The 19,319-nt window shown below is 33.8% G+C and overlaps 1 protein-coding gene across 3 annotated transcripts in view; it reads left to right on the top strand.

The window, feature by feature from the left end:
- The window catches only part of EPHA5 (EPH receptor A5), a 327,487-nt gene that overhangs the window by 305,998 nt on the left and 2,170 nt on the right, over nt 1–19,319 (top strand). For all 3 annotated transcript variants that reach the window (XM_053655038.1, XM_053655037.1, XM_053655036.1), the window contains 2 exons: nt 8,717–8,910; nt 12,417–12,572. In XM_053655038.1, coding sequence (XP_053511013.1) covers nt 8,717–8,910; nt 12,417–12,572 — 350 coding nt within the window. The remainder of the gene's footprint in view (nt 1–8,716; nt 8,911–12,416; nt 12,573–19,319) is intronic.

Below are 19,319 nucleotides of genomic sequence, written 5' to 3'. Positions count from 1 at the left end.
TTAAATCAATGTCTACTTTCTCCCTCTCATTTCAAACCAGTTATCCTAGATCACTCTTCTAAGTGGATATAAGGTATTCAATTTAACATGTAATGATTACTCTGGATTGATCTAGTCTAGACAAAGGTTAAAGCTATTTGCTACTTACTGTTCTCCAGGTAAATGCTAAATGCTAACCTGAGGTACAGAGCACATCATGGTTTAGCTTCTATTTTCCTCCAAGTTTCATTTCAATATCATTCTTTTGCTTACATTTTGTGAAAATATTTTCTTCTGTCTTGCCAGCAAACCTGGTTCCTTCACTTAAGAAAAACATTTGTCCCTCAGTTAACTTCTCATAATTGAGATATTTTTAATTCTGATTCTGTCACTAAGAGTTATTTGTACTTCCCTACTATATGAATAATATATGCAGCATTGTCATCTACATTACTGCCAGTTATACCTGAGATAGTTGTATCTATCACAGATAAAATTATAAACTGAAGCAGAATATGATACTAGGTGAACGAATATTCCTAAGTATTTCTGCTAATCTTGACTGGGCTTGCTCCCGTTCCTTGGGCTTGGCTGGTCTATACTTGTGCACCACAAGGCCTTTGTCTTCTGTGGAGACCAGCAGGGAAGACTACTGTGAGCTCAGTTGCCAAGTAACTGGAGGGAAAAAGAGAGCCCAGTTGCTCCTCAGCCTGGAACATATCTACTAAAACCCCACTGGCCAAACCCATAGTGAGGGTATTGGTCCATTACACTGTTCCCCATGAGTGAACAATAGAAAGTTACCTGAAGAAGGACATAGAAAATGGAGGTGTGAAGTATTTGGTCAATTTTTTTTCCTGATTTCAGCCATTTGTGAGTCTTGATATTTTTTCAGATAACCGTGTTTCAAATTATTTTTAAAATGCTGATGTAATATTTTCAGGAAGTCATAAAATAAAAACTAATATTTTAGCTTTGACCAGGATCTCTGAGAATCTAAATGAGATTTACAGAAAATGATTATACAGTTACAGATCTTTCCATAATGTCTGCCTTTAATAGTTTGTCCAATGCATGCTTTGCATTTCCTCATTAAGTTCATGATCATTAGTTACATTTAGTTTTTAGATGTAACACTGTTTAATATGCCTCAATTTTTACCAAATTTGTATCCCAGAAACTATGACAGATATACTGTATTTGACAATCATTATTACTTGATATTTCCTTGGGGAAAAATGATCAGAGAACAAAGAAGTACTGAATATGGCAGTTTTGAATTATATATTTTCTAGTTTCTACATTCTAGATACTATCTGATTCAAAAGGGCTTTGCCACCATGAAAATGTTAATTTACCAAGACTCGCAGAATCATCCAAATCCCTCAAAAAAAAAAGGCCTTTGGCTGTGTCAGGGGAAGAGAATGCTGCAGTAGATTTCTTTGTATTTAGAACTGCCTCTGTCATCACAGAGAAAAATCATAACAATGCATAATAAAAATAAACCAGAATGACTAGGATGATTTAGGTAAATGCCAGACCATGAACTCTGATTCAAGCTTGGGAAACTAAGATAATACCCTACAGTCAGCAGAAGCTTCTTATTAATAACAAACATTTTAAATGTCAACATTTTTCAGAACTTTAAATAAAAACTAAAATAAAAAGAGATTTGCATTGCATTGCATTTTTGTATGTAATGGCTGTATTTCTGTCTTATTTATTGTGAAATATATTATTATATAGAATATGTTAAACACATACATAACAAAATGTTTTGATTACTCATTTAAATTATCTGTTTCTCATTCTTCTCATGTTAGAATTACATTTGCCTATTTGGGGATGGGAGGACAGTTTTTTATACTATTTCTGTTGGCCACAATCTTACCTATAAGGTGCAAGGATATTTGACTCCAAGAGAGGCATATACACTTAGTACTGGGTGTACCTCTCTCCTTTCTCTACTTTGTTTCAATGTTCAGTGGTACCGAACAGCTAGATATAGATGTAGATCTAGATATAATTATATAGATGTATATTATTATTCTTACACTGTTGGAATAGTTTATGGTAAAGCAAAGAGAATATTTTATAACCCACAATGTAAGATAATTAACTACAGTATGAGAACTGTAGATCTCATCCAAATGCTGCAGACTACCCAGATTTGACAGTGATCAAATTATTAAGCTTCATTGTAATGCTGTCTGTGTGTTAATGAGTGTGCTGGACTGACAAAAATTGGTCATCTAGGATAACACTGGTCCTCTAGAGATGGATAATGCTGCCCTCGGATGCAAGCAAATATTTTATGGACTCATATCCTCATGGAAATTCTTACCCCCTTGGAAAAAGGGATGCATAAAGAAACATCAACATTTAAGTGCCAAATTACTGTATCTTGCTGTTTAAAAACAATAACAAAAAGTTTAAAGATGTATATGGGCTGGGAGTCATTCATCTTGGATTCTATACTCTCAGTTAGTTTTAATGACTATAGAGGAGATGCATTCGAATAGAGGATTCCTAAGATTTCTTTAATCTCTGCAACTCTAGTGATCTAAGATTGATGAATTAAGAAAAAGACATATTTAATATATGTTTAATAACTTGATAAGATGAAAATCCTAGAAAAATTATATATATTGAACTATTTTTGTGGTATCAAGATTATTTACGGCAACATATTCTTAAATTCTATCACATAGCAACAAAAGGACTTATATGTGAGATTTCAAATAAATAGCTATCACAATAGGCACTCACAACCTAGACAATATTTATTCATTGAAACACCCAGCAGAAGCTCAAATTCTGCTACAAATTTCCTGACATTTAGTTATTCATCCTACAATTTTTACATTTCCTGTGATTGCAAATGCACTATTTTTCAAAATAACTACTTTTATTTCTGGATATTATTTTTGTTGTGGTGCAAGAAATATGATTCTATGGAATAAAATCCATACCACTCCCATTTGGGGGGAGGTAATTGTTTCTAATTCCAGTGATGTGGTTCAACCCATGATAGAAAGACGAATTATAGTTTGCATGCCAGAGAAACTTAAATGTGAATCTTACTCTGCCACTTCTTAGCTTTGTATATCCAGGAAGCACTTAAGCTCTGGAATCTCAAGTGTTTGTCTGTAAAATGAATGTAACAATTACTCTCTTGTAGTGTGCGGTAAAAATAAGTGTAGATAATATATGCATAATTTACATCACAGTGCCTATAATATAATACGTGAGCCAGTCTAGGCCCTCGAAGAAGAAAAGAGAAAATTAGATTTCCACTAGTTGTATTAAAAGAAAATGTTTATAAAGAAAAAGATGGCTGGATAAGGGGAAGGTAGGAGAGATGTCAGATTTTGATACAGGTATAGTGGAGATCAAGGAAAGATGATTAGGGGCAAACTTCTGAGACTAAGGTGTGATTCTAGAGATATTGGTAAGGCTGCCAGGGAATCCTCAAGCCAGTCTATCTTAGTATCACTGCCACATGCAGTAATTTACTGAGAGTAATCTTGCCAAACATGGCCTTGATATAAATGTGGCAATGGGCTTTGGAGGGTCTAGAGTTAAGGACTGTTGGTCAATTACCCTCCCTTCAGATGCTGATATGATAGACACATTTTTCCGCTGCAGCACAGACTTGCTTCTCCACACAGGTTCAATGAGCCCCTTCCATGGTTTTGTTGATTCTTCCTGAAGGGACACTGAGAGGCAGCTATGAACTACACTATAGCTCCTATAGCTTTTATTGTTCTCAGGACTACACCTGGTTTTAGCCTCTCCTTCCTCTGCTATTTATTCTGAATTTCTGTCGTTTGGCATATCACCATAGTTTACCTGGTAGTCTGAATCAATCTGCCCTCTCAGGGCAAACATTTTCAGGACACAGTTGTTATAAAAAAAAACAGTAAGACATCCCCAAGGGTGCCACCTGGGTCCCACATGTGCTTCTCCCTGCCCAGCTGTGTGAAAGCAGCTCTAATGCCTCCTACTGCTCAATGCCAACTACTTTTGCCATCATGGTGACTCCCCTTCTCTTCACTGGTACCTGGGTACAAGTAGTCCAGTCGTCCTGATGGCAGCCATAACTGATAGTCTGATGGAACCCTTTCTGTGTCCCTTGGTCAGAGCCACTGGGAACGGTGCACAGTAGAGAAGTTCCAATTTAATACATGTACTGCATCCCAAATGATGGCACCAACTTGTTTCAGTGTGTTGCCTCCAAGTTGGTGCTTCAGCCTTTAAAAGGCCTTCTGGCACTCTGAGTGAAGCTAATTGTTTCAGGGTGATGAGCTGTGTAGTGCTTGCCAGAACCAACTTGTATCAAGTAGCATATCTTTATAACATTTCAACTCAAATGAGATTATGTTGGTAGCTTGCAATTCATATGAAGGGAGTATTTATATTACACATGAAATGAGAAGATGTTATAAACATACCCACAGCAAGAAGAGCCACTTGTTAAATGTCTCCCATCACACTACTGAGTATGTGATACTTTTCACATACCCTGCACTCTGAAGTGGGTAACCTTGTTGCATGGTGTGCCAAGTAGGACTCTGTGTTTGAAAATGAAACATTACAGCCTTGTAATGTTGTGTGAGGCTCTGTGAGCAGAAACAAGCCAACAATATCAATATGAGTTATATACACTTGAAAAGCTGCACTCACTGACCCTTCTCTGCTGGAAAGGGCCAAACAGAATCGACTTGCCACCACATGAATAAAGCCATGTTGGACACTCAGTATTGTGGTTTTATATTTTAGAAGGAGTGGCCACATGATGTAAATGGTGCTTACACTATTGATTTACCTGACAAGGTCAAAAAATTGCAGAGCTTATGATAATATTTCAGATCTAAAACATCTAACATTGTCTATAAAAATTCTGGTTCTTTCTTTCTCTTTCTTTGTTCATCTCAACCATCTAGATTTTTTAAAAGATTTTATTTATTTATTTATTTTTAAAGAGGGAAGGGAGAGAGAAAGAGAAGAAACATCAGTGTGTGCGGTGGCCTCTCGCACACAACCCAGGCGTGTTCCCTGACTGGGAATTAAACTGGCAGCCCTCTGGTTCACAGGCCTGTATTCATTCCACTGAGCCACACCAGCTGGAGCATAGATATTTTTAAACATATACATTTAACTTTATTTACCATTATCTATAAAGCTTGATTTTATAAAACACAGAAAGTCATAAGAATTCTGTATCACCAATATTTAAAGAGTAGGAAAAGAGATCAATAGCATAGTGAGTGTAAATTATATCCATTAGGTCAAATAATTGAAGATTTTTTCAACATGGAAACTATACAAATTGAATAAATGACTATTAGAAACTAATGACTAATAATGACTAACAATGACAAATTAAATAGTGACTAATAAAAAACTAATAGCAGTATTTTGTTATTGTGAATTATCAGTTACTTTACAAAATAATATATATATACATTGTTATTGTGAATTATTATAAAACAATGATTGTGAATATTCAGACTTTTTTGCTGTTTCATATTTACCTAAATTCTGAGTCAAGCTACTCAACAAAAATGCCTGATTACAAAGGCATTTAGCTTTATAGCAAAAGTTTCCTCATCTAGTTACAACCTTCAAAAAAAATGACATGGCAGTGACAAAGTCATCTGCAGGTTCTTTTTTGAACAGTAGGCCAAAAATCATGTCAACTCTCTGGAAAGTCAAGGGAATGATTATGCACAGCTCAGTAAAGTATAACATTTTCCCCATTTAAAACTAACAAGTGGAATACAAAACGAACTGTAGCTGACTTCCATTGTAGCTGTGATCTGTCTGATCACTGAGAAAATTTCACTGAGGACAGCTTTCTGAGACTTTTCTCTGGGTATACTGTCATCTTTGGCAGTCATGTCACATTCAACACTACCCTGCCATCTTTTGAGGACCTCACTTTCAATATTCGAGATGACTATGACCAGTTTCTGAATTGAACACTTGTATAACCAGTCTTTTAGTTGTTCCACCACATTGTTTAGATATTTCATGAGCTCTGAATCAGTAGTTACAAGCAAGGTGGGTCCATATTTCTGCACTCTAATAAAAAGCTTCAGAGGGATAAATGCCACACTGGTATAAAATGCTGTGGATGCCAAATGAGAAAAACTTGCCAGTGATGCTGGTGCTCCAGCACAGGGTGCTGTCCTGTTTATGGGGAGACTTGCCACGCTATGGCCAGGACACGGCTAGCCTGTGGCACGGTACAGTGACCACAGGGCTTTGATGGGCTCTGCAGCGGCTCCTGCCACTCCTCAACCACCTGGATTAACAGATATAGTAGTTATAATGAAGCCAATCGATATTCTGACTTATTTAGTTACACATTATGAATTTTATGGTAAAATCAACAGTTTAACTTGTGCTTTGATAGATGTCTAGTATTTTATAAATCACCAAAGTACTAATGCCATTTATTTCTCCCTAAAACTATGAAGGAAAAAAATAGGTAAAAATGAAAAAAATAAATTTCAAAATGTCTAACAATAAATCTAAATTTTTTTGATTTAAATCTATCGTAAACATAAATTTTAAAGATGAATTTAGAATTAAATTTTATGACCTAATTATCTGGGCCAAGTCTGTCCTTATTAGCAATGGGGAGTCTTATTAACTCTTAATAAGAGTCTTAATAAGATTCCCCATTGCTAATAAATTAATAAATTAAAAACTTACATTAATATAAGAGTGAACATGAGACTTTCTTCTTTTACTTCTTATTTATTTAATATCACCAGTTAGAATATGTTTTCTCAAAATTTATATTTAGCTGGATTTTAGTTTTTGATTATTTCTTATATGACTGTTGCCTTATTTTATTTCTCAATACACATGAGCTTTAAATGAATTAAATATATTAACCATATGTTATAGTTTTTGTAATATGTTCTACTAAAGTTTGCCTTTTAGTTTTTTACATTGATTTTGAGTTGTTAACTAAGGTGGCAGGTGACTCTCAGGTACAGACAGTCTGTGACTTATGATGGTGTGACTTACCATTTTTCAACAGCCAAAAATGATCCACATAACAAATTACATAAAATATTCAACACTTTAGTATAACATGGGCTTTGTGTTAGATGATTTTGCTCAACCGTAGGCTAATGTAAGTGTTGTAAGCATACTGAAGGTAGGCTAGGGTAAGCAATGATATCCCATGGGCTAGGTATATTAAATGCATTTTCAACTTAAGATATTTTCAGTTTATGATGGGTTTATTGGGACATAATGCCAACATAAGTAGAGGAACATTGTATTTTGCTCATAGTTATTCAATATTTATTTAACCATTTATTTTAGAGTCCTTGAGTGATTTTTATTTGTCTGCTAGAACTTAGCTATTGGTGCTTCTCTGGAACCCTTATTTGTGACTTTCCCAAGATGTCATAAACTATACCCAGCCTTATGTTGTGACCAAGTGCTGACATGCACATTTATATTATCTGCCCACATATCTCCTGTGCTCCAGCCAGATTTCTGTATATCCTCATATGAGTGTTTCTCACTTACCTCAAGTTAAAAAGCCCCCCAAATCACCCCATATATGTGCTTGACCAAAACTAACAGCAACAACCATCCAGAGTGAGGCCTGGACTTGTTCTGTCTCATGTACTTTATCTCATCTTTCATCACCCCCTTGTTATAAGTATAACCTGAATCTGCTACTTCACCCTCTTTCCATCTGTCACTGATCTTGTTCAAATGGCATTTCCTCTATCCTAGAAAGACTGGTTTCTTCCCAGTTATTCAAATTATCTCTGTAAATTTCCTGCTCTAATCATTTTATTTTTGCTCTTTGTCAAATCAAATCCAAAAGCTTTATGGAAAAATGTGGTTAATTATCAATGTTAAGAAAATATACATAAATATTTTAAGATATATATTCAACATTATTGGTTTGGGGTGTTAAACATTTAATTTTTAGTAATTTAATAAAATATGTATTATTATATTCAGGAACATGAACATATCTTTTCTGGAGTTACATAATTTGTTAGCATCGGCAAGATTACAAATGTCTTTAATAAAACAATCTTAAAATTAGACTGTTATTTGTACACGTAGTTACATTTAAAATCAATGATGTTTGTAATGCCTCTGCTACTAGACAATTGCTCCAAATTCCTGACAGAAATAGGTAGATGATAGTAAGTAGCCAGACCTGCACATTATTAAATGATATATGAGATTGTTGTATGAATTTAGCCTTTGATTTATCCAGCATTTACCATCCAAAAGCCTCTTTTGAAATAAAATTGCAGCTCTGTTACTTTCAAAATGTGGTTCTGCCCATAATTTTTCATTAAAAAGACATTAACTTTTCAGAGAAATCATAAGAACATTTAATATCTATTTAATTCCAGTATTCAATGATAAATAAAGCAGACTGTTTATTTTATGTGACTTAATTTTCCAAATCATCCTTTATCAAGATCTTAGGCAAAAATGATTACCATTTATTTTCTTCATAATGATTGAGGAAAGCCTATCTTTTTCTATTGGGATAATATATTTATTTGTTTATGTAGTTTTACTTCACAGCAAATGGAAGTAACTGGGGATTTGAGAGATAGTGAAGCTGGTTGTTACTGCAAGAGTAAGCAGAAGAAAGGATGGAAGGTAGATGGGATGAAGGGATTTCTCTACTAAATGTGTGGTGCTGGGACTGGTTCTGATTTGCTTTACACAGGTTATTAAAGCAGTAGAGGAAGGCTACCGTCTGCCGAGCCCCATGGACTGTCCTGCTGCTCTCTACCAATTAATGCTGGATTGCTGGCAGAAAGACCGAAATAGCAGGCCCAAGTTTGATGAAATCGTCAACATGCTGGACAAGCTTATACGTAACCCAAGTAGCCTGAAGACGCTGGTTAATTCGTCAAGCAGGTACAGTCAAGATCTGAGAGATTTTCCTGAATTTAGCTAATTGAGAATGGTGCCATCAATATTAAATCAAATCGCGTTAACCTCTAAATCTATGACACATTTATTTGACTATAGTTTTTGCATAAAGCTATTCTTTTACAATGAATGATATTCAAATGATTAAATTATACTTAAAAACACCTATATTTAATCTAATAGTATAATATGCCAATTCAGAAAAATAGTAACTGTAGCCAAGCTCAGGTGGTGTTTAGAAAAAAGGCTCAAATGCATGTATTTTCATGTGTTTTGGATCCAAAATAGGTGTGGGTGGGGAAAACTAACATCATTAAAGCCATAAAGAAAAAACAACTAAGTACTGATACATTTTAAGTTAGATATATTATCAATAATTACTTTCAATTTCTTTAGAATAGATTTTAGAGTCTGCCATATCTTATAAATATTGACAACTGTTTTAGGAACCCTTTACTGATCAAATGTGAGTTATTTTGTGAGGAATATTTATGTGGACAAATAAGCATATTTATTATGAATGCATTTAAATGATGTTGCATATTTGTAGAATATACTTTATTCATTTAACCTGAAAAATTTTAGAGTTATTTTCTGAAAACATAAATAAGTTTGATTCTGTACTACAATATTTTTTTCAGATTGTTATTTTCATTGCATTTGAGGTCATTTTTTATTGTTACAAGAAAAAAATTTGTCTTACCAGTTACTGAACTGACCACCCATTAGCATGAGCTAAATGAGAAACATTTTGTGGATAAAGTTACATAAGTTCTATGATTTTGATATGGCATTTGTTTACTAGGCAAAATTCATTTTTAAATACAAATGAGGAATGAATATTTAAACTCCTTCAGGGATCATTAATTTTCTGTGGTGGCAACTGGAAAATGTATCTTCTTAGCAATTATTCCTTATGTTGTTCCTGAAATATCTGCTTTTATGTTGTTTTTTTATTTATTTTTATTTTATTTATTTATCTTTAGAGGGGAAGGGAAGGAGAGAGGGAGAGAAGTATCAATGTGTGGTTGCCTCTCATGCATCCCCTGCTGGGAACTGGCCTGCAACCCAGGCATGTGCCCTGACTGGGAATTGAACTGTGATCATCTGGTTCTCAGGCCCATGCTCAATCCACTGAGCTACACCAGTCAGGGCTGCTTTTATATTATTTATTGCCATGAAAAATATTAAGCATTTCTCTCATCTAATTTTTTGAATTGTGTTAAGTTGACACAAATGGACATAAAGAAAATAAACAGAAATCCATTTTTATGTTCTATATCATGTTAATTTGTATCAGCATCATCATAACTTGAGGGCAGTTTTTAAATATACAAAGAATTTTCACATTTTTTGGGGTGCAAAGTGTAGAATCAGCCTTCCAAATTCCATTTAAACTAATTTTGCCTAAGACTATACTACTTACTACCCATGTTTGTTCAGCCTTTCCCAAAACCTGATTCTAGAAGGTGTCAATTCTGGATTCACTCCCTTTCTCTACATTGCTACCCTTGGCATAAGACTTGATGATGTCAGTAACCATGCAAATTATGCTTTAGTGTCTGTCAGTACCTTGACCTTTTCTAAATTCATGGTCTGGGTCTCTAAAATACCTTGGAATCTTCTTGTCATAGTCATATTCTATACTTTCCTATTAATAAAAATTGTAATTATTCCACAATCTCAACTTTAAGATCCTACTCTCCAACTGTTTTGTCCTGTAATGCTTAATGTCTACAAATCATTATAAGATATCCATTTACTCATGCAACAGATATACATGCATCTATTCTATGTCATGCTGACAGCTAGGTGCTGAGTATACAGATTGAGCAACAAACTATTGTGGGGAAGAGGAGTTAAACAGAATAAAAATATTGAAAAACAACTTTGGTTTTGGAGTGGAGAGAGATGGTACAATTTGGAAGGATAACTGGGAGGCTAGAGCCGCTGCGTAGATAAGACATGATGATGTGTTCAGCTCAGGTGGTAGCAAACAAGATGGAAAGAAACATTCACATGTGTGATATGTGGCAGGTAGAATGGACAGTATTCACAGTGATAGATTGTGAGGGAACTGAAGAAAGGGAGGAGCAAACACTTGTATCATATACTCTAATGGGAGCACTTCAGGAAGAATTGGATGTAAAAAAGATGGACATTGCTTTGGAAAAATTGGAGTGATATTCCTATGATAGACATGGAGAAATGATGTAGGCATGTGAATATAAGAGAGGTTTGATGCAATATGAAAACTGGGTAATTGATGCTAGTTGAAGCAAAATATTGGGAAAATGTCTAAGTAGAATGGAGTTATAATCTGAGGAGAAAGGATATGGGGCTGAGTCTTAGTTCCCTTCAAACCGTAAAGTTAGGAAAGGAAGGAATAACAGACAAAAGAGATTAAGGGGAAAGCAAGAATATTCAATGCTGTGGTAGCCAAGAAAGAGAGACTAGTGATCCAGAAAGGTAGAAGGGTTGAGCTAAGGTAGGATTTCGAGAGGGAGATGGTTGTTGGCTGTTTCTGAGAGGTCAGTCATCTTACTGAGGGGGACATGATCACAGATTTTGGTAAAATAGAAGCCATTGCTCTCTCAATCAGAGCAATTTTTATATAATTTGTTTGGAAGGAACTACGCAAGTGGAGTTTGATGAAAAAAGTGTAGAGAACATGAGTAAGAAGAAAGGTGCCCTAGATCTTCTGGTTAAAATTTATTTAAACAAACACGCAGTGATGGGCATTTAAATTTTATTTGATGTTTATTCTCAGTAGCCACAAAAAAAAATCCTGCATGTACTTTCTTTGCCATTTTCCCCAATTATTTCCTTAAGATACATTTCCAAAAGTGATTATCATCATCATCATCACAGCATTATATTTGGCCAAAGTGTTTGAATTTAGTATAGTTCAAAACATCTCATGGCTTGTTTGGTCTTACTCAGTTTTCATATTATTTGGGGTTACATTTTGTTTTCCATGTTCTACTACTCCTAGGTGAATTAACAAGTAGCTTTATATGAGAGAATGAGACAAAAAAATAGAATTCCTAGGAAATTAATTAAATGAGGACAAGTTTCTCTAGGAAAGTCTAGAAGCAATTGGTTTTGCATAAATCATCCCACATATCTATATTTGGTAGCAGTATTCATATTATTTTTACAAACAAAACAGAAGTAGGAAATACATACATCTAAATCACTACATGAAATTTTTAGCTAATGTTTTACATTAAGAAAATTAATTTCTTAGGCCATTATAATTCTTCATAAATATGAATAGAAAAGTCTGAATAGAAAAATCTGAATAGACTGGTTTTGTGTTTTGTGTTTCAAAGTATTTTCCTCCATGTTTGCATGTATCTACAGCTATATACCTCTACCTATATCTATATATTGACCTATCAATATTGACAATGAGCTAAGATTATGATATGATTTATTATAAAAGAATTAAAATGTTGCTTTTAATATTTATGTTTTATGTGTTTTAGAGTGTCTAATTTATTGGCAGAACATGGTCCTCTGGGATCTGGGGCCTACAGATCAGTAGGTGAATGGCTAGAAGCAATCAAAATGGGCCGGTATACAGAGATTTTCATGGAAAATGGATACAGTTCAATGGACGCTGTGGCTCAGGTGACCTTGGAGTGAGTAATTTTTCTGATAATTTTTACATAATTGCTGGGGCAAGAAAATTTGTTCAGGAACCAAGATGAGGTCAAAGGAAATCAATTAACTTTTGTCCAAATGTGACAGCTTTCAAAGAAGCCTCTTCTTTTGTAGCCTGTATTGTTAACAACTGCATGGTTAATGCTACTGTGGCCAGTGTCTTTGCTTCTTTGCTTCAAGCAAACAGCATTTGAATATTTGAATAATTGAAATAACAGCTCTTTGGCAAACTACTGGTATTTTATGTTGTGAAAAAGATGTTTTTTGACAAAGTTTTTATATTGGTACCTGTGTTATATGAATGTAAATACAAAACAAACTGTAAGCACAATTGGTATGACTAGTCCTACATAACAAAACATATTCTTAAATTTCAGCTATGCTGAACACCCAGGAAACAGCATCTTAAATAAAACTTCCCAGGCAGGAATCTCATTTAATCTCAAAATGATGCACCTTTTATTCCTGTAATCCAAGGGTATATTAGATCCCGCCTCTGATTTGTTGTCTGGTAAAATCTCAGTGGAACCAATTGTGCCCTTTTCTGTTTGCACGTTTAAGATAAATGGACTCTTACTAAATAAAAATCACTAGAGTTAAATATTAAACTCTTTAAGGTTGTAAGTTGTCTGTATTTTATTATTATATACTGTGTACATGTGATTATTTTAGCCTGATATTTGTTATTTGTGAAAATTAATTGTCATTATACTGGTCCCATCTAGAGTGCATAAATATGAATAATGTTTTAACCTATGAATATAATGATAAATTACTTCAAAGTAGCTATGCATTCAAAGGTTAAAATATTGTATGGATTAGAACATGGTAGAGCATTCTAAGGTGGTAAGCCATGGTCCATATTCCATTACTGCGCATAAAATGAGCACTGAGAAATTCTTTCACCATTTGTAGTATTCTGGTATTCTTAGAATCATTGAAATCACTGCACAGCCACAAAAAAAGGTAACAGGGTACTATCATTATCACCAGTTAATGTCACATTCTCAACATTTCTCTTCCATTATACTTATAGCTAAAAGGACCAGAAATCACCACTGAGCGTGCTCTAATAATTTACTGCATCCCATTCTACCATTCCCACCAAATCACATCTCCTTGATGACACATTTGCTCGGCCCATTACTTCTTCAGATACTCAAAGAGCTCATTTGTGCTGTATTTAAAATAGGAAACAGAAAATTTTACTGATAATTTAAAACTATTTTTACATGATTGCTATTTAATTTTCCAGTAAAAAATGGTCATTTTAATTTATTACAGTCATTTGTCATTTTATATTAAAATGATATTGTAGGTATTTCTTCTACCCAATGTCAGATTATTTGTAAATATACAATAAAATTATTTGCATTAAACAATGTCTCTTTTTTAATTAAATCAGCACATATACATATATATTTACATCTACTGCTTTTTTACTTCTTCCTTCACAGAATAATTATAACCACTAGTAATGGTTTTTACACTAACTACCTGCTTTACTTTATCTCATTGGGGCCCCAAAATACTATAAATGTTTCATAATTTACCATTATTGTTTCATATTCTTTTATTTTTTAAATTCTTCTCTTTTTACTTTCTTATCCCCAGACTCTCTTCCTTTTGTATGTTTCTTTCAAGTCCTAATAACTTCTATTTTATAATTGTTCTCCATTTATATTCTCCAATAATTTTTGTCTACTTGGTTCTATTTCTTCTCTGTATGTAATTACTTTGGTAGCTTCTTGCTTCTTGCTATAATGCCTCCATAAGATACTTTCATCTTTGAACTTAGTTACTCTGACCATAAGTGTAAAGTGAAATTAGGAGACTTACTGACATCTTCCTCTTCAGAGAATGTGGTCCCCCATAGGTCAATCGCTTCAGGTTCCTGGGGCCCATGCAAATACATTTCCTCCTGGGAACTGGGCCAGCAAAGGTTAACTCACTCCAGTGAAGCAGATTTCTTGGAGAATTCAGCACCTCTAAATATATGTTCTCTAGTTATTGTTTTTTTACCACATTTTTCCTATTTGGTAAGAATATATTAATCAAATATTATGTTAAATAGCACAAAATAGTGAGTCATAAGTTACATTTTGGTAGAAATGTAAAGTATAAGAAAAGGTTTTCTGTGCATTTCACTTGCCCTTCACCAAAAATAAATAATAATAACATCAGTCAGTATTAAGGAGTTATGTAAAAGGAACTGGGACAGCAGCTTAAAACACAACCTTGTAAAACACTCGGGCCTGGCTGGTGTGGCTCAGTGGACTAAGTGCCAGCCTGTGAAACAAAATGTCACAGGTTAGATTCTGTCAGGACACATGCCTGGGTTGTGGACTAGGTCCCCAGTAGGGGGCATGCAAGAGGCAAGCACACATTGACATTTTTCTCCCTCTCTTTCTCCCTCCCTTTCCTTCTCTCTAAAAATAAATGAATAACAAGACTTTAAAAATTAAAATAAAACACTTGGGTAATGATTTTTTAACACATGGTCTTTACCTATGTAAATATTTATTTTATGGAGTATGTATAGTATTATAATAAAAAAAATATTATAGCCTTGGCTGGAGTAGCTCAGTGAATTGAGCGCGGGTCTGCAAACCAAAGGATTGTGGTTCGATTCCCAGTCAGGGCACATGCCTCGGTTGCAGGCCAGTTCCCAGCAGAGACGCACAAGAGGCAACCATACATTGATATTTCTCTCCTTCTTTCCCCTTCCCCTCTAAAGATAAATAAATAAAAGTTTAAAAAAAGTAAACTGTTTTTTTAAAAAATGAAATAAAATAATATCACTAGTGTCATTGCCAAAAAACTGAAAACTGGAAGAATACATTCATACTTATAATAAATGTTTAGGGAAAACATTGAAATCATTACTATAAAGTAAAAGGTCAAATTGCCATATGTATAATTCGCACCATCAAATTTGTTCTCATAGCAGGTTTATAAATGGAAGAGTGAAAAATTAGGTTTTTGGAACCACTTATTTCACTTAAAATTCTTTTATAAAGGTTTAATATTATTTGTTCATGATTTTGATTTTGCCGGCACATGCTTTTATGGCTCAGTGTGAGGGTGGGTGGGGGGAAGCAAAACTTTGAGATCTTAGATAGAATCAAAACATGTTCAACAAGAGAGGCTTTCAGCCTTAGGCATTTCTGACTGCTGTTCTCTGCTGAAAGCTTGTTATTCTGTGTACAAAACTCATACCACAATAACTGTTTTGGCAGTAATGGCACAATCTGTAGTGTGACATGTAAATGCAGTGAAGTATTGCAGATGAGGATCGGGGGCGGGATGTGAGCCTGAGATGAGCTGCAAATTGAATCTAAAGATTTGAAATTAGGACAGCATTACAGTTGCTTTTTAAACTTCTTGCTTAACCTGTATTGTCAGCTTTGATTATTCAGAAAATGATTACAGTCCAATGAATCTAAATATTATACCAATTATGTGTAAGCTGAAGATGTTCCTGTTAATATCATCTATTAAAATGGGGTCATAAACTGTTAAAATGAATGTCTCCTAAACCCCGAACTAAAATTTTGCACACTAACTTAAAATAGATTTCTTAACTTTGTAATATAATCATTGTGCTAATTTTATACAGTTAGAGTACACATAAGAATACTTACAACCCTGTGTTCTACATAAATAATCTGGAACTTCTAGCCTAACCCTCATGATGTCTCATCTGTGGAAAACCATGCCCAGGCCATAGTCAACTCTCTCTTGCCAAAAGCAAATGTATCTTTCTTGTGCAGTAGCCGGTTATTCTGACTATTCTAAATGAACCAGAAATTGTCAAACATACAAATAAATGACCAAATTCTGAAAAAAAAGGATAAACACTAAAATTTAGTGCATATTCGCTAATCTATCTTCTCCCTCCTCCTATCCAGCCAATGTTGGTGGGTTTAACTACCAGGAAAATGGTTAAAAGGTGTGTAAAGCAGAAGGAAGAAGAATGAGTACTGGAATGACTCATCCACAATGGAAAAATTAAATCCTGAATAATCAGGAGTTGCTTCAGCATCAACTAGATACTCTTATTATTCTGTATTTTCATAACATTAGTGTTTTGCATTGTTTAATTTATGTAATACTATTTGATGAAACACAATGATCATTCATTATATTTAAAGCTTTTCTAAAACTACTCATGCTCCATTGACAAAACACAAACTATTTTTTATGTAACAATGCTATTCTTGTTTATGTTTAAATTTATAAGTTTATGCTGAAATCATTTTCATCACTAGAATTGGCTTTGGGTACTACTTAAGACTCCACAGATCATGATAAAATGAGCATAAAATTTATAAAGGTGACAAAGGTAAAACTTTCCTCAGTTATAAAATATTCTTACAGAAAATTGAAATGAATAAACTAGTACATAATGACATTTTTTCTAAATAGTTTTCAAAAGTATTAGAAATAAAGCACCAACTTTATAAAAATGTAAACTACTTTAACTTTTATCCGATTTCTTTTACCTCATTACTGCTAAATTGATCATTTACTGTATAATTCGAAGAGTAAAATGGGAATTGTTAGAAATTACAAAAGTGCAAAGTAAAGCTACTTAAAAATAATACATTTAACAATATAAAAATAAAGTTATTTAACCTTTACTGGAAACATTTTTCTAGCTCCACTTTAATTCTCATTTGCAATATCATTATAAATATCATCACAAATATAATTATGAAGCATTGAACCAAAGTCTTTCTTGTGTTGTTATTCTTCAGAGAATAAAGTTATACTTAAAATAATATCACAGTGAATTAAAACAGCAGAAATAAAATAAGTTAAACCAATCATTTGATATCAGTTAGACAAAACCACCAAGAGTTGGAGTATGGAAAACACACACATGTACAGACATGCTTACATATATCTACACACTCCAAAATGAAGGTTTTGGTATTGTATATACAAAGTCCATACTTTTTCAGTAGGTAAACTTATACATTCTTGTTTTCAGGTCTTTCAGAACAAACTATAATGATTATTTTTTAAAAACTCTTTCTTCATAATTGGATCACTCATTTGAATTGTACTCATTTTAAGTACATATATAGTACATCAGCATTTTTTTTCTGTTTCATTCAGATATGTTTTTTAAAATAATTTTATTTAGTTATTTTTCAAGTAAAGTTTTTTGTCTATTTCTCTCATCCCAGCCCACCCCACCCTATGCTCCCCACCTCCCTCCCATTTCCACCCCCTTAGTTCTCATCCCTGTGTTCTTCATATTTGTTCCTCCAAATCCCTCCCCTTTTCCCCCCCTTAAATTCCCTTTCCTCTCCCCTCTGGTCACTGTCCCCTTGTTCTCTATTTCAGTGTCTTTGTTTTTATTCTGCTTGCTTGTTTGTTTTCTTGTTTAGCTTCCTGTTAAAGGTGAGATCACACTTTTATTCAATATAGTTTTGGAAGTTTTGGCCACAGCAATTAGGCAAGAAAAGGAAATAAAAGGCATCCAAATAGGAAAGGAGGAAACAAAACTGTCACTGTTTGCAGATGACATGATAGTGTACATGGAAAATTCTATAGACTCTACCAAAAAACTGCTCAAACTAATTAATGAATTTGGCAAAACAGCAGGATACAAAGTCGATATCCAGAAATCAAAGGCATTTTTGTATACTAACAATGAATCAGCAGAAGCAGAAATCAAGAAAAAAATCCCATTTGATATAGCAAAAAGAAAAATAAAATATCTGGGAATACATCAGTATTTTTTAACCTGGGTCTATAAAGCCTATGATAAAACATGTTTTAGAATTTTATTTCAAATATTAGTTATTTAAATTTTCCAGTAGAGATTATTTTAGGTTAAGAAATGGTAGTTCCTTTTTTCCTAAGTTAGTTTCAAAGTAGGCTAGTGTGTACCCATGAACACCTACCTCTACAAAAATCTTCATGATTCCTAAGTTTCATGTGAAAACTGAAACAAGATTACTATTTAGCTCATAACTGAAATTTTTATGAAGTATAGATGTTTTTACTGCAGCCTCAGATAAAGAAGTATGTGTTCAGTTTCCTTTATTAACTATCTTCTTTCTTTTACAATTTTACATATTTGATGTTAAATCTCCACAGTTCTCATCTTACAGATGGATAAATAATTGTATGCAATTTGCAGCACTTGGCTCCAAATCATATCTCAGAGTAATGATAAATAAGAGGGGTATGAACTTTGGTGTCAGGATCCTACTTTTTTTTAGTCCTATTGCTACACACTGGCTGTGTTACCTCCCTATTCAACTGATTAACATTTTTTAAGACTTTGTTTCTTTATCCATAAAATGGGGTTAATAAAAATCTACATCATAGGGCTATCTATTTTTCTTATGTATAGGGATAAGATATGTTAATTGTCACCTCTTATCTTTGTACTTAGTGTAGTGGTTTCCACCCAGAGGAGATTTTGCCACTAAGGGGACATATGACAGTATCTGGAGACATTTTCTCTTATCACATCAAAGGGTAAGAGGTGGTACCGCCGTTCTGGTGTTTAGTGGGGAGACGCCAGGGTTACTGCTAGATATTCTACAGTGTACAAGACAGCTCCTCCAACAAAGAGCTATTCAGTCTGGAATGTTAACAGGAGCAAGGCAAGACTCTGATTTAATTTAAAAGAAAAAAGATTAAACTCAATCCTCTTGTTTTCTTATTTCTGTGTCAGTCTGTATACCTAGTGTATATTCTAT

This window comes from Artibeus jamaicensis, unplaced genomic scaffold, assembly GCF_021234435.1.
Source record: "Artibeus jamaicensis isolate MK-2021 breed Jamaican fruit bat unplaced genomic scaffold, CSHL_Jam_final contig_908, whole genome shotgun sequence".
Lineage (NCBI taxonomy): Eukaryota > Metazoa > Chordata > Mammalia > Chiroptera > Phyllostomidae > Artibeus > Artibeus jamaicensis.
This window is presented reverse-complemented; position numbering and strand designations above follow the sequence as displayed.